The 22855-nt window shown below is 44.1% G+C and overlaps 1 protein-coding gene across 1 annotated transcript; it reads left to right on the plus strand.

Annotated features, from left to right (window-relative positions):
- The first annotated feature begins 4568 nt into the window (after window positions 1-4568).
- LOC120551113 lies at window positions 4569-22366 on the plus strand. Its single transcript, XM_039788297.1, has 8 exons — window positions 4569-4627; window positions 6900-7082; window positions 8954-9103; window positions 9314-9430; window positions 9994-10072; window positions 10208-10415; window positions 10735-10902; window positions 22326-22366. Exons 2-7 carry the CDS (start codon window positions 7006-7008, stop codon window positions 10749-10751), a joined length of 648 nt encoding a protein of 215 aa, XP_039644231.1. The 5' UTR covers window positions 4569-4627; window positions 6900-7005; the 3' UTR covers window positions 10752-10902; window positions 22326-22366.
- Window positions 22367-22855: the final 489 nt, after the last annotated feature.

The raw sequence follows: 22855 nt of genomic DNA on the forward strand, positions 1-22855 counted from the left end.
TACGGAACTGAGGAGGAACGAAGACCACCCCTTCGGGACTCTCCTGGAGCGCCGGAAGGTGAAGGTTTGCCTGGGTGATCTGCTCGTCGATATCCCAGACAATAGGATTGACGATCAAGGCCGGGGTATGATGGGTTCAGGTTGGAGAGATCCTCAACAGCTGATTGATGGAGACGGAGAGGGCATCAGCCTTGCCATTCTTGCTGCCTGGTCTATAGGTGATGTGGAAGTCGCCAGTGAAGAAGAGAGCCCAACGGGCCTGGCGAGGGTTCAATCGTCTTGCCTCTCTAATGTATTCCAGGTTGCGATGATCTGTTATAACCTCGAACTGGTGATTAGCTCCCTCTAACCAATGTCCCACTCCTCAAGGGCCAGTTTGATGGCCAGTAGTTCCCGGTTCGGCGTCGTAATTCTGTTCGGCAGTAGAAAGCTTCTTGGAGAAGAAAGCACAGGGATGGAGTCTGGGAGGTGTTCCTTGCCGCTGCGACAGTACTGCTCCTGCCCCAGTGGAGGACGCATCAACCTCAACAACAAAGGGCAGGTCCGGGTTAGGATGAGCCAGGATGGGAGCGGTTATGAAGGCATCCTTGAGACGAGCAAAGGCAGTGATGGCCTCCTGAGTCAGGGACAGGGACTTGGGCTGCCCTTTGAGGGCCGTGCTCAGAGGAGCACTGATGGTACTGTAGCCGAGGATGAAGCGTCTATAAAGTTGGCAAATCCCAGAAACCGCTGGAGGTCCTTGATGGTGGAGGGAAGAGGCCAATGACGAATGGTGTCCACTTTCTTTGGGTCCATCTGGACTCCGTGTTTGTTGATGACGTAACCCAGAAACTGCACAGATGGGGTGTGGAACTCACATTTCTCCAGCTTCAGATACAGGTCGCTCTCTGAGCTTCTTCAGCACTTGACGGACGGTAGTTGGTGTTCAGAGAGTGAAGAGGAATAGATGAGGATGTCATCAATGTAGACCACGTACGGCGGTTGAGGAATTCCCGGAGAACCTCGTTCGTGAATCCCTGGAATACAGCAGGAGCATTAGCCAGTCCGGAAAGGCATGACCTGATACCGTAGTGTCCAGAGGGAGTGACAAAGGCTGTCTTCCATTCGTCGCCTCGACGGATGCGGATCAGGTTGTAGGCGCTTCTTAAATCCAACTTAGTGAAGATGCGGGCTCCCCGCAGCTGCTCCAGGGCCGCCGGAACCAGAGGAAGAGGATATCTGAACTTTATGGTTTGGGAGTTAAGGGATCTATAGTCAATGCATGGTCTTAAACCTCCATCCTTTTTGGCCACAAAAAAGAAACTGGAAGCGGCAGGAGAGGTGGATGGGCGGATGAACTGTTGCTGTAGGGCCTCCTTCACATATTCCTCCATGGCTTTCTGTTCTGGGATTGAGAGGGGATAGACCCGTCCCTTAGGGATGATGGCTCCGGGGTTCAGGTCAACAGCACAGTCCCAGGGTCGATGTGGAGGCAGCTTCGTAGCCAGTTGTTTACTAAACACGTCCTCAAAGTCCTTGTAAACAACGGGAAGGTCCACTTGATGAAGAACGTCGGGGCTCTCGATAGTAGTGGAACAGACGGGAAACCGGGGTTCATTGCTTGTGGATGTAGAAGGAGGTTTGGGAGGTGATGACTTCTGGAGCGGTGTGACGCATGCATGAATACAGTCCTCTCCCCATCGTAGAACCTCTCCAGTCGTCCAGTCGATGATAGGTTGATGCTGTACTAGCCATGGTCTTCCCAGGATGATTTCGGCTGTGGAGTCTTCCAGTACCATGAAGGTGAGTCTTTCTGAGTGCAAACTGCCTACCCGGAGCGTCAGTGTAGGGGAAACATGGCGAATCCGACCCTTTCCTAGCGGCTTGCCTTGGATGGTGTGTAACTTCCAAATCCTGCGGAATCCGACGTCTGTTGACCCCTAACGTCTGGAGGAGGGGAATGGAGATGAAATTCCCCGCTGAGCCTGAGTCGATGAGGGCATGCGCTGTGACACAGAGACGGGTAGTTAATACTTGTACAGGAGTGCGAATCAGAGTCTCGATTCTAGGGGGTAGTTGGACGACACTCACCGCTGGGCGCTGGGGACGAATAGGGCAGTCTCTGATGAAGTGCTTGTCCCCTCCACAGTACAGGCAGAGCCTGAGCCCTAGGCGGCGCTGACGCTCAGCAGGTGACAGGCGAGTCGAATCGACTTGCATAGGTTCAGTAGCTGGAACACTGCTAGGTGACACCGAAGGAGGAGAGGAAACAGCCGTGGCAGAGGGTTCACAGGCAGACAAGCGTTGAGCCACACGTACAGTCTTTTGTATGAGGTTTTCCAGTCCCATGGTGTCATCATACACCACCACTAGCTGACGAACATCTGGGTGGAGACCATGTCTGAATGCCGTTATGAGGGCTGTCTCGTTCCAACCACTAGCAGCCGCTAGAGTACGAAACTGGAGAGCATATGTACTCACAGACGAGCCTCCCTGGCGAAGCCGGTAAAGTTGATCATGCACAGTAAGGTCAGCCGCCACCTGCCCGAAAACTTCCTTGAAGTGTTGAATGAAAGCTGACAAAGATGTAACCAACCGGGAGTTAGAGTTCCATAATGACTGGGCCCACTGGAGAGCACGGCCTGACAGCAGGGAGATCACAAAGGCCACTCGGGCCGTGTCGTTGTTGAACAGGTGGGCTTGCATCTGAAAATACAGAGACACCTGGAGCAGAAATCCACTGGGAATCCTCCGCCCTCCAGTGAATGTCGCTGGTCGGGCGATGGGACTCGGCGGCGAGCAGCTGTAGCCGGAGAAGCCGGTGTTTGCGGAAGCAAATGTCTCTGTGCAGAGCGCAGGAGATCGTCAGGCACGGTGGGCGGAATAGCAGGCGGAGAGGGCAGGAGAGATTGACGAACCGCCTGTACGAGCCCCGTGAATGGATCGAGAACAGGATTCCCCGCGGGTTCTGTTGGATCTTGCATCTTGGTCTAGTCTTCTGTCACGAACGACCAGGAGACAGACTGGAGTGATGAGCAGATCTTTATTTACAATGATCCAACAACGAGCAGGAAGCAACAGGCAGGAATCTGGTAGCTGAGCAGGCAGGTTTAGATCAGCGGCAGCCAACAGGAGACGAAGCACTGGTAAGGCAAACTTGGAGAGAGTAGGCATAACGTGTGTGAGTCAGAGTGTCATGTAGACATGAGACTAGACAATGAGTGTGTGTGGATGTGCTGCTTATGTAGGTGGTTGTTGATTAGCTGCAGGTGGTGAACTGAGGATGAGGCTTGATGAGGTGCAGGTGTGTGTAATCAGTACTGAGGGGACTGGGAGCGACTGAGCTGCGTGAGAGACGAGGAGTATGGATCAGTAGGAGGAGTGTGTGCTGGAGCCGGTGGGACCCTGACAACAGTGCTATGTACCCCAAATAAAACGATTTTTCTGTGATTTAAATAAACAGATAAAAAGCCGTAGAACAAACGTAAAAAGTCTGAATTTATACTTCATTAGGTCTGTCGGCAAGACGACAAGCAAACAACTTTTAAAATGCTTGCTTTCTGAAAGGAGTTTGTAAGTATGTATGTAGTTTAGAACGTTCTCACCTATGGGTGATGATGTCATAGTGACACGTTCTCACCTGTGGGTGATGACGCAGGCAGCACGGTGGCTCAGTGGTTTACAATTCTTCTGGGTTCGAACCCAGGTCGTCGACTTTCTGTGTGGAGTTTGTATGTTCTCCCCGTGTGTGCGTTGGTTTCCTCCGGGTGCTCCGGTTTCTTCCCAACATAAAGACATGCATGCTAGGACTACAGTTGAAAATTAGTCAATTGGCTAACACTGGCGCATTTACAGAAATGTTCATTAATGTCCTAATCAAATAAACACATACGCAATACACACAATGACGTCATGGTGACACATTCTCACCTTTGGGTGATGATGTCATGGCTTGGAGCAGCGCTGACTTCCTGTCCTCCAGAACACCGCCAGGGGGGAGGAGTCACACACTCTGGTCGCCGTGGCTCGAGGTGGAGGCTCGTCCATCACTCCAACCTGTGGAGATCAAAACAAACTTTATCAACAAGTCGGCTGCTACCATCTGATTTATGTCCTAATAATTTCATGTTTCTTTGAATCTGTGTGTTTGTGTGTGTGTGTGTGTGTGTGTGTGTGTGTGTGTGTGTGTGTGTGTGTGTGTGTGTGTGTGTGTGTGTGTGTGTGTGTGTGTGTGTGTGTGTGTGTGTGTGTGTGTGTGTGTGTGTGTGAGAGTGTGATTAATAAACTGAAATGATGTGCATGGTTTCAGGTTGGACAGATTTTAAGGATATGAAGCATTTGAAGATACTCAAAGAAAACAACATCACAAGCAGAAATCCCAACGGAGAGTTCAGGGTTAGAGATAAGGCTCAATGATTTTGGTTAATGTGGTGATGTCTCAGGGTGTCTAGGAGGACACACACACACACACACACTATAGAGAAGTAGCTCATGAAACCACACTTTATAACATCTGAACTGTCCCTTTAAGATAAAACTTATCATGTGCCTGAGAAAGCTCCACATGTTACATTATGTCATCTGAGACAGACCAGGAAACCAGTTAGTTCCTTTTGAGTGGTCAGTGAGAAGAGACGCATGGCAGACGGTAATATTTACCTTTTATTACAAAGCTGAGATTTTAACTGAGAGAGGATAGTTACAGGAAGGAACTCTGAAGTACTGAAGAAGTGAAATAGTTTAACTGTAATCTGCTGCAGACTGAAAAACAGTTTGAGACCCAAAGTTAAAGTAACTGAGGCAACTTTCTGCAGCAGGGAGGGGCACACGGGATACTTTTAACTTCTGGGCTTTCTGCCAGAAATCTCTCAGGTTTAGACAACAAACTACTTAGTTTAGTTTAGGAAAAGATAGTGTTTTGGGTTAAAATAAACCTGTCTGGCAGACCGCTCTGAGGGCAATCTTGTCCCGTGTGCGAGGGACGGAAACACAACTGACTTCCTGTTTTAAAGTGGTGATAGAATTATTATATAGGGTATTTCACACTGTTCCTTAACTGCTATTTTTGATCTATTTTGTGAACATCATGTCATAATTTAGTCACCTTTTGAAAAATGTGTAGCCATCTTAAATTGTTGTGTTACGAATTTGAATTATATTCATGAGAGTCTGTTAGTCTGAAACAACTCATCTTAATTACCCAAGCTGAATAGTATTTCAATGTATGTTTATTTTTCCCATATCACATGACCTCTGACCATGTGACGTGATGAAAACAGATCAGGGTCATGGGTCATTGCAATCAAATACACCTGAGGAAGGCCAGCTTGTGGGCCTTTGTTGCACTATTGAAGGATTTTTCCGGAGCATTTAGCTGTTGTGCAGACTTCACCTTCTTTGATCTAGTTTGTGTTGAACTACTACAAGGAGGTTTCAAATACTTTGTCAGGTGTGTATACGTCTGTCCCAACCGTGGAGGCTGCAGTCAGACAACTTTACAGCTAGCTGTGTAGTTGAGATCTAAATGAAGGCTGAGTTTGAAGATGGGGGTCCGAGCCTGAACAAACATTGACAAGACAGAAACGTGAGATTGATTCTCAGTCTTGGCTCCAAATGTCCAAATATCATTTTATTGTGAAAATCTGCTCCTGTTGCTGCCCTTCCTGCCTGCTTCCTGACAGGTGGAGCTGGGACTCATTTCAGGGAACAGCTCACCTGTGTCAGAGATTTCTCTCCAGGTGTAGAGAGACCCTCTTCTTCATCAACTCTTTGGACTGTTTGAAGAAACTTTAAGTTGCTGTTTGATACTTTAACACCACGTTAGTCTTTGGTCTCTTTGGGGTTAATTTCTGGCTCTGTAATGTTAAATATAATGGTTCTACTTCACTTCTAATTTTCTGAGAAAGTGTGGATGACTCTTGTGTTGAAGATAAATCTACATGTTTGTTATTTACTGGAATCAAACAGCTGATCTTTATTTCCTTTCTCAAGCTGTCAGAAAACAAATGGTCGTCTCCATCAGAGTAAAGTGAGACACAACACAACTCTAATGGTTCTGATAAAGGGTTCAAGGTTCGGCTTTATTGTCATTATACAAGACAATTGTCCAATGAAATGCAATCATCATTTACAGCTGGCTCTGATGAAGTTAAGTTAATAACCGGGCTTCCTCGTTAGACTTTAGGCTAAAATATTGAAAAAAAAGTCAAACATTGTCAAAACATATTCCAAAAAGGCAACTAAAACTCAGAAAAAGCAAGAAAAACATAGAAAAAAGCAACGAAAATGTCCGTCTGAAAACTTGACAAAAACCTTTAAAAAAGGAATTAAAAACGTTAAAAAAGGAAAAAAACTTCTAAAAAGCCCCCATAAATCCTGCCTAAACATCTAATTATGATTTTTCTGCCAGATATTGTGACTTTGTGAGAAGTTTAGTTAAAGTCAAAAGACCCATAGATATGAACTGGCCGCATTTGGCAGGATTCTCTACCATTGTAAGGTTATAAGGCCTTTTACGTACTCACCCTAACTGAATTACTGTGAAGTCAATGTGATCATCAAAACCAACTAAAAGTCTTTTCCGCATTTTTGATTTTAGTTTTGTCTTCAATCTTTCTGAGTGTTTATCATCTGATCTAGCTTTTCCAAAGTTTAAGACACACACATATGGGGCTAATTATGGTCCAACATTATGCAAAACTGCATTTTATTTTTTAAATGTAACCTTTTCTTGAAGGATGAACCCTAAACTCCCTGCCACCGAATACTTGCACCTCAGTCTTCCATAGAGCAGGATGAGCAGAGAGCAGAAATCATTCAGTGAAGAGCTTCAGACTTTATTTTCTGCTTGATAGCTTCTAGTTTCTCCAGCAGCTTCTGTTTCTGGAGATTAAAAAGTGGTCTTCTTCTTTTTCTAACAGGACCCATCAGAAACCAGACCCTGCTGAACCTAAACCCAGCTGTGTGTCCATGGAGCCACCGCTACTTTAAAAAAGAAGGCGACCTGTAAGGGACAGACCAATTAAAATGGAGGAGAGGAGAAGGAAGAGGTTAATACAGAACGAAGGGGATGAACATATTGAAATAAAGAGCCGACGACTGAGGTGAGTTGTTCTGAAACCTCCAACAAACTAGAAGTAGTGTTGTCTCATTGGGTGTGGGGTCTTCATGTAGAGGGTCTCTGTGTTTCCAGCCCACTGTTTTCACCTGGTATTAAAACCTGATCTGAGTGATAAGATCACAAGTGGACAGCTTTAAGTAGAGATGTAAATCATTAAGATCAGATGACTCCGAGAACATTCTCAGGTGGTCTGACCCTATCTTATATCCCCATCTGTCTGCTGCTCTGTTCCCCGCTTTTACCTGGGAAAGGCAGCCACCGGTATACAATAACCTTTATTATTAGTTTCATGAAAACATCCCCAAATTCACCAAAATGTATTATTACCAACCTTCCAGCTTTTATGTCTACTTTTGTTATTTCTTAGTCTCTCATTGCCAGATTGGTGGTATGAATTTTTTCATTTACTTAATAACATCAGTAACAAAACTAGGGCTGCAGCTATCGATTATTTTAGTAATCGAGTATTCTACCGATTATTCCATCGATTAATCGAGTAATCGGATAAGAAATACTCAAACTTTAATTGAATTGAAGAGCAATAGTATACAATAGTTTGGTTTAATTTTCGGAAAAAGCTACATTTTATTGCCTACATTGCTTACAATATCATCTCTTAAAAAATTAAACATAGTGCATTTAAGTGACATATTACAATGTTTTTTTAAAGAAATACAATAACAACCTCAAACTAAGGCATACAATAAACATATATAAAACATTACCTTAAGTAGTGCAATTTAACTTTCAGAACTACAAGTTTCAACCTGTATCTGTATATAGGCCTATATGTAAATATGAGTTATACTCAACCTATTTTCATTTATATATTGGATTACACTGCTACACAGCTCTGTTACACTTATGCTAGTAGATCGTTGATCAGCTGTTTCTCAGTGAAGAGAGTCAACAGTCAGCTGTTTTTCTGAAGGGATAGTCAACAAGTCAGCTCTTTAGATCAAATTGTTGTGCTATTATTGTGGTAAGCTAGTTTGATTTTGCAGTAGACACACTGTACAGAGTTTTACTTTTAATCACGTTTGAACTGATTGTAAACTTTGGAACCTTTCTGTCGTTCTCTCCAGCCTGTCTCTTCTCTTAGCCCCTTACGCTCTTTTCTTCATTTTGTCTTCATGGCATGTGTCGCCAGCAGCAGCGTCAGCCCGGTGTGCAACAGTAATAATCCTCTGTGCGAAAACACCGTGAGCCATACAATGTAGGTAACATTGATTAAACAAACCTTTAATCAATGTTACCTACATTGATTATTAAAGAGCTAATTTTTGATAATCGATTTATTCGCGTTACTCGAATCGTTTCAGCCCTAAACAAAACATTTGTTAGAAAAGATTGAGTCTATATCCACAACTTTCATTTCCGGCATTGTGCCGTTGCCGCTGGAAATTCCGCCGGATGTACCTCATCTTCAGCCAGATGTCCGTCCCCTTCCTCTGTCTCTGTGTTGGCGTTCTAACCTCTGGTGGATTTGTGAGGACTATGGTTAACTGCTCCTCAGATCTCTGCAGGGTAAATCCAGACAGCTAGCTAGACTATCTGTCCAATCTGAGTTTTCTGTTGCACGACTAAAACTACTTTTGAACGTCCACATGTTCCACCAAAACAAGTTCCTTCCTGAGACTATTTAGCAGAGGCACCGTGGCTCTGTCCGGAGATTAGCACCGCCCAAGATGATTGTGATTGGTTTAAAGAAATGTTAATAAACCAGAGCACATTTTTCTCGCATCCAGAAATGCGGTGTGGACTAGTCAGACCTTCCTCCACAGAGCTGTGGAGGAAGGTCTGGCTATAAGAGACTACTGAACATGACACTCAATAAATGTGTTTTTCTATCAGGACCCATCACAGACCAGGCCCTGCTGAACCTGAACCTGAACCTGAACCTGAACTTGAACCTGATCCTGAGCCTGAACCCAGCTGTGTGTCCTTTAAGAGCAACCGGTCAAAGGCAGATATTATGAATTTTAAACATGTTTCTGACAAAAAGTAAGTCGTTATTAGCATTCAGCTGTTAACAAATTATGTATATAGCCTGTTGCATTATTATATTTGGTATAAGTATCAGTTCTTATCCGTAGTATGATGGAAGGAAATAATTAAAAACTGACACACATTACTAATATTTGAAATAAAAACAGTTGTTGTCTATGTTAAAAGATTTTTTTCGATATGCACATTTATCTGTTTTTGTTTCAGGATCCAGCAGCAGGGACCAGAGTCTCCTGAACCTGGACCCAGCTGTTTGTCCTTTAAGAGCGACCAGTCAAAGCATGCTTTAATTTCTTTTAAACAAAGACATCCATCTGACAGAAAGTAAGTTATCAGTACCATATAATGAGATTCATAGACATAGTATTTTAGAAGTATTTCACATAGGCATCATCTCTGTCAGACACTAGATCGTATTAAGTTGCTGTGAGCTGTAAAATTACCTCTTCTTTTTATTTGGTATTTAGGCCTTTATTAGTGACAGCCTAGACATGAAAGGGGAGAGGGGGGGGGGGATGACATGCTGGAAAGTGTCGCAGGTCATAATCAAACCCACGACCTCTGCGTCGAGCACTGAGCCTCTACATATGGATGGCTATACCACCAGGCCACCCATATATTCACCATTTCAGAACACACAGCAGAACATGACGTCATCTGGGAGCTGACCGGGCAAAGTGAGCAGGCTTCCTCACTCAGACCAGTCTTCTGCTTGAGGAGTCCTTTAGGCCAACCATGTTGTAGCCCTTGTTTACTTCTTAGTTCTTTCTGTTGATTCAATTGATTGAACGTTGTAATCAACACTTTAAGTCACAGGAACTTTACCTTGTGTTTGTATCTGTGTGGACAGACATTATGTGAGCTAATTCTTCCTGATTCCTCCACAGAGTGGACCAGAAGAGCTCAGAGGTTCCCAGTGGTCAGTCTGCCCAGCAGCATCAAACACACTTGGACTCCATATTTATGGTCTCTACATGTATAACTACTACTTTTACATCTATTCTGTTCACAATCGAGTGGATTGTCAGGCTGTCCAACATAGATCTGTTTGCTTCCATGATTTCAGTTTGATTTGTCATTCATATAATCCCTCTGTTCCAGTGGCTGGAGGAGAACATCATCACTTATGTGAAGAATGAGCTGAAGAAGATCCAGAAGGTTCTGAGTCCAGATTACCCAGAATGTTCAGAGAGTCAGAGGGAGGGTGAGGATGAAGAGCAGAGGAGCAGCAGAGAGGCATTTCTGAAGATCACACTACACTTTCTGAGGAGAATGAAGCGGGACGAGCTGGCTGACCGTCTGCAGAGCAGTAAGAGGATTTCTCTAAAGATTTAACTTGCTGGATTAATTTGACATTTACTATGGCAGCGTGGTGGCCCGATGGTTTGCACTGTGGCAAGAAGGTTCCTGGTTTGAACCCCGAGCCATTCTGTGTGGAGTTTGTATGTTCTCCCCATGTTTGCGTTGGTGCTCCGGTTTCCACCAACATAAAAAAACATGTACTAGGTTCTCCAGTTAATGCCTTTTAGCAAGGCACTGGCAAAGATCTGGAGTTGGAGTTGCAACAGAGAATGAATGGCTCTACATGTTGACAGAGTGTTCCTGTGTGTTGTTCTGTGTGTTTGCAGTCTGTCAGGCTGTCTGATATCAAAGGAAGGCTGTTCTTCTCTGGTCTCAGCTCTGAGCTCCAACCCCTCCCATCTGAGAGAGCTGGACCTGAGCTATGCAGGAGACTCAGGAGTGAAGCTACTGTCAGAGGGACTGGAGGATCCTCTCTGGAGACTGGACACTCTCAGGTACAAACACTGATGAACATAAAGGAGATATTTGTGTAGGAAGTTTTAAAGGAGAACATTTACAGGAACTAGAATGATAACTCCCTGTTGTTAACCCTATCTGGTAAATTGGATTAATATTCTTAGGAATGGGACTGGAACATACACAAACAGACGAAGCAAGACAAGTCTAAAGGCGAAAATGAAACAAAGTTACCCAAGTGGCTCAAATAAAAGAAAAAAGCGAAAAGACGCCAATTAAGTGGAGAGGAAGAGAAAGACAAGGGAGAGAGAGTATTAACAGGCATGAGGAGGAAAAGAAACAGAGGGATGAGGAAGAGAGAATGAAGGGACAGAAACACAAAAGAGAGAAGGTAATCATTTAACAATACAACATTTCATATTATTGTATCTTATTCCCAATGATTGACTGCATTGAAGCATTCTGTAGAAATGTTGGCCCATATTGATAGGATAGCATCTTGCAGTTGATGGAGATTTGTGGGATGCACATCAAGGGCACAACGCTCCCGTTCCACCACATCCCAATGATGTTCTATTGGGTTGAGATCTAGTGACTGTGGGGGCAATTTTAGTACAGTGAACTCATTGTCATGTTCAAGAAACCAATTTGAAATGATCCAAGCTGACATGTGACATGGTGCATTATCCTGCTGGAAGCAGCCATCAGAGGATGGGTACATGGTGGTCATAAAGAGATGGACATGGTCAGAAACAATGCTCAGGTAGGCTGTGGCATTTAAACGATGCCCAATTGGTACTAAGGGGCTTAAAGTGTGCCAAGAAAACATTCCCCACACCATTACACCACCATCAGCAGCCTGCACAGTGATAACAAGGCATGACTGATCCATGTTTTCATTCTGTTTACGCCAAATTCTGACTCTACCATCTGAATGTCTCAACAGAAACCGAGACTCATCAGACCAGGCAACATTTTAACTGTCCAATTTTGGTTAGCTTTTGCAAATTGTAGCCTCATTTTCCCATTTTTTGTGGAGAGGAGTGGTACCCGGTGGGGTCTTCTGCTGGTGTAGCCCATCCGCCTCAAGGTTGTTCATGTTGTGGCTTCACAAATGCTTTGCTGCATACCTCGGTTGTAATGAGTGGTTATTTGAGTCAAAGTTCATCTTCTATCAGCTGGAATCACTCGGCCCATTCTCCTCTGACCTCTATCATCAACAAGACATTTTCTCCCAGAGGACTGCAGCATACTGGATGTTTTTCTATTTTTAGACCATTCTTTGTAAACCCTAGAAATGGTTGTGCGAGAAAATCCCAGTAACTGAGCAGATTGGGAAATACTCAGACCAGCCCGTCTGGCACCAACAACCATGCCACGCTCAAAGTTGCTTAGATTACCTTTCTTTCCCATTCTGACATTCAGTTTGGAGTTCAGGAGATTGTCTAGACCTGGACCACACTCCTAAATGCATGTGATTGGTTGATTAGATAATTTCATTAACATGAAATCTTACAGGTGTTCCTAATAATCCTATAGATGAGTGTATAGAACTGTTTTAGACAACACAAATGCTTGTGTAGCATTGCTGTGTGTGTGATATCAATAAATATGACATTATTTTGAGTATTGGCATAAGTGAATGTCATGAGGGCAAAAGCGTCTGGACTATTTTTGAAAAGACATGTAGATATTTTGTCAACTGTGTAAGTAATAATTTTTATTTTTCACAGTTTGACTCCCAAGACATGAGAAGTGATTTAGAGGAGATTGGCTTAGCTTTTATTACTGTGTGTGATATCAATTCATATCTGTGAAATTTATGTTCCCTTTTATTTATTTATTTATTTATTTATTTGTCTTTATGGTCCTGCAACCTTTTTTTACATTTAAAGGTCAAATATGTAATATTTGTACTGTAATAAATCCAAAAATGACACCAATGCCTCATCAGATATTAAGGAAACATGTTAAACTGAAATACTATCTTTTCTGACAACAATGCTAATGTCAGTATTTTTTCTTTTTGAAATTTACATTCCGTGACGGAATTTATGTTTATGTTTTGATCTGTGTGTTGTTATCAACGGCCCAGTTTGACAGCCAGGCCGGGTTGCCAGATATACCTGTAAAAACGTAAACCCAGCGCGCTACAGCTGTAACGGTAGTACAGCCATGAAAGCAGCTAACAAACAAACAGGATCAACGGAGATAGATTCTACCCGACCTAAAAAAAAGAAAACAGCATGTTTCTAACAGTTGCGTGACCAGAGACATAACAACCCCCTGGTAAATAATGGAGATGTATTTGAAAGATGGAGACAGCTTAGATCCCAAAAGGACGCAGAATTGGCTTATTTCCTCCTGAACAGGTAAGCATAGCTTCAGGCTAATTTATCACAGCCACTAGGGACGGGCATTTTATGTCATTTCAACATTTGTGTTCTCACATTGAATTATATAGCTAGAGTACCCGAGTTGGTTACTGCGCAAAAACAATTGAGACAGCCAGTAAAGTGATCCGGGGTACCGTGCCTGGCTAACGCCCATGTTAACCTGCTCTAACGTTACGGGAGGACCGAGCAAGCAGCCCATGGCTGTTTACAATGTGTAGTTCAGTGGCTGGAGCCGACAACGGTGAGTTATTTTAAACCACGAGAGGGGCTGTAAATCGGAAAGAGAGGACTGTGAGTTTGCAGTGTGTTTAGCGATTGTTGCCGCGTAATTCTAAGCCAATGAAGTGTGTTCCGTCGGCAAGGAAGTGGTTGTTATTTTAACGTTGTATTATAATTCTAAGGCCGCGAAGGTGTGCCTGACTGGCGTGTGGAGAGGACGGTGAGGTTGTTGTGTTTTTAGCGGTTCATACTGTAAGACTCCGCTGTGCTGTGGAGTAATGTCTGGCTATGTGAGACTAGCATCTAACGTTAGCTACTCTGCTGTGCTGTGAAGTAATGTCTGGCTATGTGAGACTAGCATCTAACGTTAGCTACTCTGCTGTGCTGTGAAGTAATGTCTGGCTATGTGAGAAAAGTGTCTAGCAACGTTGTTGTGAATGCTGCGGTCTCAGCCTGGCAACCCCCGTGAACTTCGAGTCTGGGCAGGAGGGGGCGGGAGAAACGACTCTCCAGTATTTTGAATTGGTAGTGCAGTAACTATTTTAACCGCTAGCTGCCAGTATTACATACAATATTACATATTGCACCTTTAAGTGACTGCAGCACAAATATACTAATAGCCCAGTTTGTCCTGAAAAAAATATGTTTATAGATTGACTGTGGACAATATGTTTTACAAGCTTTTTTAGAAAATAAAACCAGACCGACCATGAGTTGTCAAACATGCTTCAGGGTGCAGAGGGTTAATAATTTACAGTGCCTTGCGAAAGTATTCGGCCCCCTAGAACGTTTCGACCTTTTGCCACATTTCAGGCCTCAAACATAAAGATATAAAACTGTAATTTTTTGTGAAGAATCAACAACAAGTGGGTCCCAATTATGAAGTGGAACGAAATTCATTGGCTATTTCAAACTTTTTTAACAAATAAAAAACTGAAAAAGTGGGCGTGCAAAATTATTCAGCCCCTTACTTTCAGTGCAGCAAACTCTCTCCAGAAGTTCAGTGAGGATCTCTGAATGATCCAATGTTGACCTAAATGACTAATGATGATAAATAGAATCCAGCTGTGTGTAATCAAGTCTCCGTATAAATGCACCTGCTCTGTGATGGTCTCAGAGGTCCGTGTAAAGCGCAGGAGCATCATGAAGAACAAGAGGAACACACGCAGGCAGGTCCGAGATACTGTGTTGGAGAAGTTTAAAGCCAGATTTGGATACAAAAGATTTCCCAAGCTTTAAACATCCCAAGGAGCACTGTGCAAGCGATAATATTGAAATGGAAGGAGTATCAGACCACTACAAATCTACGAAGACCCGGCCGTCCCTCTAAACTTTCAGCTCATACAATGAGAAGACTGATCAGAGATGCAGCCAAGAGGCCCATGATCACTCTGGATGAACTGCAGAGATCTACAGCTGAGGTGGGAGACTCTGTCCATAGGACAACAATCAGTCGTATACTGCACAAATCTGGCCTTTATGGAAGAGTGGCAAGAAGAAAGCCATTTCTTAAAGATATCCATATAAAGTGTCGTTTAAAGTTTGCCAAAAGCCACCTGGGAGACACACCAAACATGTGGAAGAAGGTGCTCTGGTCAGATGAAACCAAAATCGAACTTTTTGGCAACAATGCAAAACGTTATGTTTGGCGTAAAAGCAACACAGCTCATCACCCTGAACACACCATCCCCACTGTCAAACATGGTGGTGGCAGCATCATGGTTTGGGCCTGCTTTTCTTCAGCAGGGACAGGGAAGATGGTTAAAATTGATGGGAAGATGGATGGAGCCAAATACAGGACCATTCTGGAAGAAAACCTGATGGAGTCTGCAAAAGACCTGAGACTGGGACGGAGATTTGTCTTCCAACAAGACAATGATCCAAAACATAAAGCAAAATCTACAATGGAATGGTTCACAAATAAACATATCCAGGTGTTAGAATGGCCAAGTCAAGGCAGTCCAGACCTGACGAATCTGTGGAAAGAACTGAAAACTGCTGTTCACAAACGCTCTCCATCCAACCTCACTGAGCTCGAGCTGTTTTGCAAGGAGGAATGGGCAAAAATGTCAGTCTCTCGATGTGCAAAACTGATAGAGACATACCCCAAGCGACTTACAGCTGTAACGCTGCAAAAGGTGGCGCGTACAAAGTATTAACTTAAGGGGGCTGAATAATTTTGCACGCCCAATATTTCAGTTTTTTATTTGTTTAAAAGGTTTGAAATATCCAATAAATTTCGTTCCACTTCATGATTGTGTCCCACTTGTTGTTGATTCTTCACAAAAAATTACAGTTTTATATCTTTATGTTTGAAGCCTGAAATGTGGCAAAAGGTCGAAAAGTTCAAGGGGGCCGAATACTTTCGCAAGGCACTGTATGTAGTTTTAACACATCTCTGTATTTTAAAGGAACTGTCCATGGTTTTAAGAAACATCCTTTTTTTCCTCTTTCCCGGGATCAAATCAGTTTCATCTCGACAGAGAAAGGTCCAGGACAGCTTTAGCCTAGCTTAGCACAAAGCAATGTGCTTTCTATGCTGTGAGAAGAGTGTGTGGATGAAGCATTAATATACTCTTTCAGCAGACTAGTTAGCTAGAGGTTTAAGTTCAGTTGCCAATGCTGCATGGCTCATGTGATCAATCAGAGACGTACACTGACGTGTGGACCAATTATTCATTTAAATTCCTCTTATGCTGGGAGAGTACCGACTCTAAGTTCAAAAAGTCCCTCAAAATGCTCTTTCCACAATATACAGTACAGGCCAAAATTTTGGACACACCTTCTCATTCAATGCGTTTTCTTTATTTTCATGACTATTTACATTGTAGATTCTCACTGAAGGCATCAAAACTATGAATGAACACGTGGAATTATGTACTTAACAAAAAAGTGTGAAATAACTGAAAACATGTCTTATATTTTAGATTCTTCAAAGTAGCCACCCTTTGCTTTTTTGATAGCGCTGCAAACCCTTTGTGTTCTCTCAATGAGCTTCATGAGGTAGTCACCTGAAATGGTTTTCACTTCACAGGTGTGCTTTGTCAGGGTTAATTAGTGGAATTTTTTTCCCTTATTAATGGGGTTGGGACCATCAGTTGTGTTGTATAGAAGTCAGGTTTTTACACAGCCGACAGCCCTATTGGACAACTGTTAGAATTCATATTATGACAAGAACCAATCACCAAAGTAAAGAGAAATGAGTGGCCATCATTACTTTAACAAATGAAGGTCAGTCAGTCCGGAAAATTGCGAAAACTTTGAATGTGTCCCCAAGTGGAATCGCAAAAACCATGAAGCGCTACAACGAAACTGGCTCACATTAGGACCGTCCCAGCCTCTGCTGCTGAGGATAAGTTCATCTGAGTCACCAGCCTCAGAAATCGCAAGTTAACAGCAGCTCAGATTAGAGACCAGATGAATGTCACACAGAGTTGTAGCAGCAGACACATCTCTAGAACAACTGTTAAGAGGAGACTGCGGAAATCAGGCCTTCATGGTCAAGTAGCTGCTAGGAAACCACTGCTAAGGAGAGGCAACAAGCAGAAGAGATTTGTTTGGGCCAAGATACACAAGGAATGGACATTAGACCAGTGGAAATCTGTGCTTTGGTCTGATGAGTCCAAATTTGAGATCTTAGGTTTCAACCGCCGTGTCTTTGTGCGATGCAGAAAAGGTGAACGGATGGATTCTACATGCCTGGTTCCCACCGTGAAGCATGGAGGAGGAGGTGTGATGGTGTGGGGGGGGCTTTGCTGGTGACACTGTTGGGGATTTATTCAAATTTGAAGGCATACTGAACCAGCATGGCTACCACAGCATCCTGCAGTGACATGCCATCCCATCCGGTTTGCGTTTAGTTGGACCATCATTTATTTTTCAACAGGACAATGACCCCAAACACACCTCCAGGCTGTGTAAGGGCTATTTGACCAAGGAGAGTGATGGAGTGCTGCACCAGATGACCTGGCCTCCACAGTCACCGGACCTGAACCCAATCAAGATGGTTTGGGATGAGCTGGACCACAGAGTGAAGGCAAAAGGGCCAACAAGTGCTAAGCATCTCTGGGAACTCCTTCAAGACTGTTGGAAAACCATTTCAGGTGACTACCTCTTGAAGCTCATCAAGAGAATGCCAAGAGTGTGCAAAGCAGTAATCGGAGCAAAGGGTGGCTACTTTGAAGAAACTAGAATATACAGTAAGACATGTTTTCAGTTATTTCACACTTCTTTGTTAAGTACATAATTCCACCTGTTCATTCATAGTTTTGATGCCTTCAGTGAGAATCTACAATGTAATGTTGATGTTTCTCTACAGAGAAAGGTCCACTGTTGCACCAAATGCTTGCTCTTCTGTCAGGAAGTGCAGCTCTGTCTCGACTTTGTCTTTCTTGCACAGCTGGCAGAAGCGCTCCTCTTTGGGGAGCCATGATTGTTTGTAGTGGCCTGTCTCGATGGCCAGGCTGTGCTCACGGAGTCTGTACTTGGTCAATGTAGTTCTTAGTTTGATATCCGTAACTGTGGTCGGGTAGACTGCCACACTGTACACTCTCTTTAGGGGCAGATAGCAATGTACTCTCTCTCTTTATAGGCAGATAGCACTGTACTCTCTCTTTATAGGCAGATAGCACTGGACTCTCTCTTTAGGGACAAATGGCACTGCATTTTGCTTTGTGCTTTTGTTTGTGTTCCAACTGGTGATGTAGTTTTGTTTCTGTTGTTATAATTTGGTTAACTCTGATTGGTTTGTTCCCAGACTGGTCCTGAGGCAGAACCGGGTCAGGAAGTGACTGACTGTCAGGACCAGCTGAGTGAGGGGACTCTTGTCTTTGCTCAGCTCTTGGTATTGCAGGGCTTTCTGCTGATAGAAGTGGGGGTCACTGTTTTTAGATGATGGTTTTTAGATGATGATGTCTGTGTCTTTGGTGTTGTCTTTGAATTCAGAGGTTTCACTTTTACACCAAACAATGAAGAGTTAAGGCCCTGAATATTCTACATGGAGACAGTAAATAACTTTGTTGTTGGCAAACACAAATATGAACAGTTTTAAAAAGAGATGAACCTACAGTAGTACGTTATTAAATAAGAGGTAGGCCTGTCATTGACTAAAGTAGTAATAGTAGTAACTTAAGTTAGGTTATACATACTATTTGCAGATGAGTTACAAGGTTAGGATTAGACAAAGGGTTTAGTTTTTATGTGAGAGACCGAAACAAATTATGAGTTATTGTGATGCCAGAGATGCACTCTTCATTATTACGTAATGACCAATAAGAAAAAGGCTAATTCATTCTGCACTGGAAGGCAAAGAGTAAATATAAATAAATTAGTTAAAATAAAATGTGAGAAATAAAATAAATCTGGTAATAATAGCCTTATAATTTAAGACCTTAATTGAATAGTGTTCATGACACCTTAGAGTCCCACTTAGCTGATCAGTCTGGAGCATATAAGACTGAGCAGGTGTTTGATCTCCCCCAGGTCTGCAGGGCTGCCAGCACTGGTTGGTGTGAGTGTCTCAGTGTAGCTCCTCTGCCCCAGGTAAGCCCCTGAGCTTGGTGTTGGGCTGGGTCAGCAGGGTGGGGTCCAGGGTGAGGCCTGGGAAATATGGGTGGGTGGGTCTCTGTCGGGCTGGTGCTGCTCTGGTCCTGGGGTGGCTGCCTTGTGTATAAGAAGGTGGAGGGTGGTTGTGGCTGGTAGGGTGTGGGCTGGTTCTGTGAGGTGGTGACAGCTGCAGGCTGGATGGGTGGAAGCTGCTCCGTCTGTTAGTGCTGGGGGGGGGGGGTTCCTTGGTTGCGTCCTGAAGCCACATCTTTTAATTTCTTTGCAAAGGTGCTGACTGTATCTTTGCGGAGGTGGACAATGTCATAAAGGCTGTGGATGTTGAGGGTAGGGTGGTGGGCCAGGTGGACATTTGGAATGAGGGCACATCCACGTGAGATTTCAGCATTTATCCGGTGGATGGTGTCAGGATGGAAGTCTCTTCGTGGGAGGATGGTAGAGATTATAATCTTTGATGAGGGGAAGGTCTGTGTAGCCCTCTGTGCTACTCTCTACACAGACTCTGCTACCCTCTCCTGCTGTAGTCTCAGGTCATTAGTACCTGTGTGGATGATGATGTGGCTAGGCTGACCCAGGATGGGCTTAGTGAGCAGCTGGAGGGCATTGACAGTCCTGGGGCATTGAATTTTGGTGACTTTTTGTATGGGAAAAAGCTTCTCCTCATTCACAAATTTTCTATAAGGATATAAGAATAAGAATCTATAAGGATAATGATCTCAGCATCACTGGTTTAATGTTGCTCTCCAGATGTTTTAGGCTTGTTGGTAGTGGCCTCTCTATATGGGTCGGGGGTGGGCATTACTGCAGGTTGTTGTGATGGTCTGGTGTTAGTTAGGGTGGAGGTGGATGGCTGTGGTTCATGTTGAGGGGGGCTGTTGATGGTGATGGAGGGTTGTGGTTGGTGTTGGCAGGCTCTGACTGTGGAGCTGCTCCTTGAGGCTGAGGATGGTTTGCTCTCTCAGGTGCAGCTCCTCTCTTATAGCAGTGAGATCTCTGCCCATGGCCTGTCTGTCCTTCTGTATTTCCTCTCTTATAGCAGTGAGATCTCTGCCCATGGCCTGTCTGTCCTTCTGTATTTCCTCTCTTATAGCAGTGAGATCTCTGCCCATGGCCTGTCTGTCCTGCTGCAGCTCCTCTCTTATAGCAGTGAGATCTCTGCCCATGGCCTGTCTGTCCTGCTGTATCTCCTCTCTTACAGCAGTGGGATCTCTGCCCATAGCCTGTCTGTCCTGCTGCAGCTCCTGTCATATGGCGTTTTTCCACTGCTAGTACTAGCTCTACTCGGCTCGACTCGGTGCGACTCGACTCGGCCGCGGTTCCCCTGTCCTCCTTTTCCATTGTAGATTTAGTACTGCCTTATGCGTGAGGCAAGCGTGGCTGGTCATCATAGCGCGCCAAAGGGAACTGCTGTGACATAACGCGACACACAGAATGTGGAAGGTGTGTTGTTGTTGCCACAGCCAGAAGACAAAAAAGGCAGCAAAAAAAAACACAGCTGGCTAAACTATTTAAAAATGGCAATGGAAAAATGCCATTACAGCAGTAATCTTCTTTTGTCTCTGTTTCTCAGTCTGTCAGAGCTTTGATGGAGCTGAAACTGGCCTCATTGCCTTCAAAAATGATGGTCCCATTGTGGTAGACAGTGACCGTGAGAGGTGGGCTGTCTTGTCTTCATCTTCAATGACTATCTGTCTCCCATTGCATTTTCCTCTCTTCTTATGGTGGTCATAGTGGGCACAGATAGCTTTATGCCATGCATCGGTACTGTCTGTGTACAGTAGTAGGTTACTAATTCCTCCTGTGTGGCATATATCTGCAGTCAAGGCCTCTGGGTTTTCTGAGTTGTTTGTGTTTGTAAGCTTTCTTGGCCTGTGTTCTTTTGATTTCTTTTTGGTAGCCAATCACAAGGAGGCAGGGCTCTCCCCCGGGAGATCCCAACATTGTTTCAGGTCCTAACTGACGCTGTGCTGCTCCCTCTGCTGCTACTTAGCACGCTGTGTTAAGTTAGGACAGGCTAGCCTTGGTTTCTTGAGGTAGAAATTACAAATTAAACTACTGTGGGTATGAAGGAAGCTTACGTTACTACTCTACTACAGCTTCTCTTGAGTGGGAAGGAGACGGTGCTAGTCTTTGGTGTTTTTTTCCTTTTGTTTTGGAGCCTTTTGGTCCTTAGCTTAGCATATCCTTCTTACTCCTCTTCTCTGTCATTAGCTGTTGTTAGCAGAGTTAGCTGTTGTGTTAGCAGAGTTAGCTGTTAGATTAGCCAAGTTAGGTGTTGTGTTAGCAGAGTTAGCTGTTAGGTTAGCCAAGTGTGAGCCTTTTGGTCCTTAGCTTAGCGTAGCATATCCTTATTGCTCCTCTTCTCTGTCCTTAGCTGTTGTGTTCGCAGATTTAGCTGTCGTATTAGCAGATTTAGCTGTCGTGTTAGCAGATTTAGCTGTCGTGTTAGCAGAGTTAGCTGTTAGGTTAGCCAAGTTAGCTGTCGTGTTAGCAGAGTTAGCTCATCTTTGTCTTCTCTTGTCTTGACTTAATAAATCTTTTCCTTGGTGATTTTCTTTCCAAAAGAGTTCTTCTAGCAGGTTTTCCTCTTTTTTTTAAATTTAGTAAGTTTATCTCAGTTTAAAACTAGTCTAAAAATAGTTTTAGACTTCCTTCCTTTGACACACTGAGCTGCTCTCTCCTCTCCCTTTCTATTACCATTTGTGTAATCCCATCCCAGAAATGGTTGTTACTAATCCTAACTTCTGGGGAGTTTACTCCCCCGAGTCCTTATGTTTTTTCTTGATGATCTTGGTTGCAGCTGTCGCAGTGGTCCTGCTGCACTCCCTGCTAAGCTCTGCGGTGCCCTGTAATGTCATGCTGGGTCCTGCTGAACCCTGCTGCTTCCTGCTACGTCCATCCATGCTCTGCTGGGCCACGCTACATCCTGTAACGCCCTGCAGCGCCCTGATATGACATGAACTACTACGACCACCATTTGAAGTCACTGTTCCATTATTAATGTGACTATTACTGCCACTGTTCATCACAGCCCCAACCAGCACCATCAGACACCGCCTACCAAGAGCCTGGGTCTGTCCCAGGTTTCTTCCCAAGAGGGAGTTTTTCCTTGCCACTGTCGCACTGCTTGCTCTTGAGGGAATTACTGCAATTGTTGGGGCTTTGTAAATTATAGTGTGTGGTCTAGACCTACTCTATCTGTAAAGTGTCTTGAGATAACTCATGTTATGATTTGATACTATAAATAAAATTGAATTGAATGTAATGCCCCCTCCTCCTTTCAGGGTGGAGCCTGCTGGAGTCATATTGGTTGACACCAGGTCTGGGGAAGTGTAAGTGTGTTTTTAATGTAATTTACCAAACTGTGACATCACTTATTCAACCATCTGATGTCATCATCAAAGTTCTGATTCGTTAATAACTGCAGCTGTGTTGTCTCCTTCTCTCTGTCAGATTCCTGTGAACTCACATTTGACACAAACACAGTGAACAGAAAACTCAAACTGTCTGACAACAACAGGAAGGTGACATTAGTGTGGGAGGAGGATCAGCCATATCCTGATCATCCAGAGAGGGTTGACTGCTGGTGTCCTCAGCTGCTGTGTAGAGATGGTCTGACTGGTCCCTGTTACTGGGAGGTTGAGCTGAGAGGAGATGCTAATATATCAGTGAGTTACAGAGGAATCAGCAGGAGAGGGGACTGTTGGTTTGGACGTCATGATCAGTCCTGCAGTCTGAGCTGTTCTGTTGCTGGTGGTTACTCTGTCTGTCACAATAACAGAAAAACATTCATCTCCTCCTCCTCTGTCTCTTG

Source organism: Perca fluviatilis, chromosome 2 (genome assembly GCF_010015445.1).
Source record: "Perca fluviatilis chromosome 2, GENO_Pfluv_1.0, whole genome shotgun sequence".
NCBI lineage: Eukaryota > Metazoa > Chordata > Actinopteri > Perciformes > Percidae > Perca > Perca fluviatilis.

Coding starts and splice junctions, on each gene's coding strand:
- LOC120551113 (XM_039788297.1), top strand. CDS start 7,006: ATGGAGGAGAGGAGAAGGAAGAGGTTAATACAGAACGAAGGGGATGAA. Junction 9,104..9,313: donor AAACATGTTTCTGACAAAAA/GTAAGTCGTTAT, acceptor TTTTTGTTTCAG/GATCCAGCAGCAGGGACCAG. Junction 9,431..9,993: donor AGACATCCATCTGACAGAAA/GTAAGTTATCAG, acceptor ATTCCTCCACAG/AGTGGACCAGAAGAGCTCAG.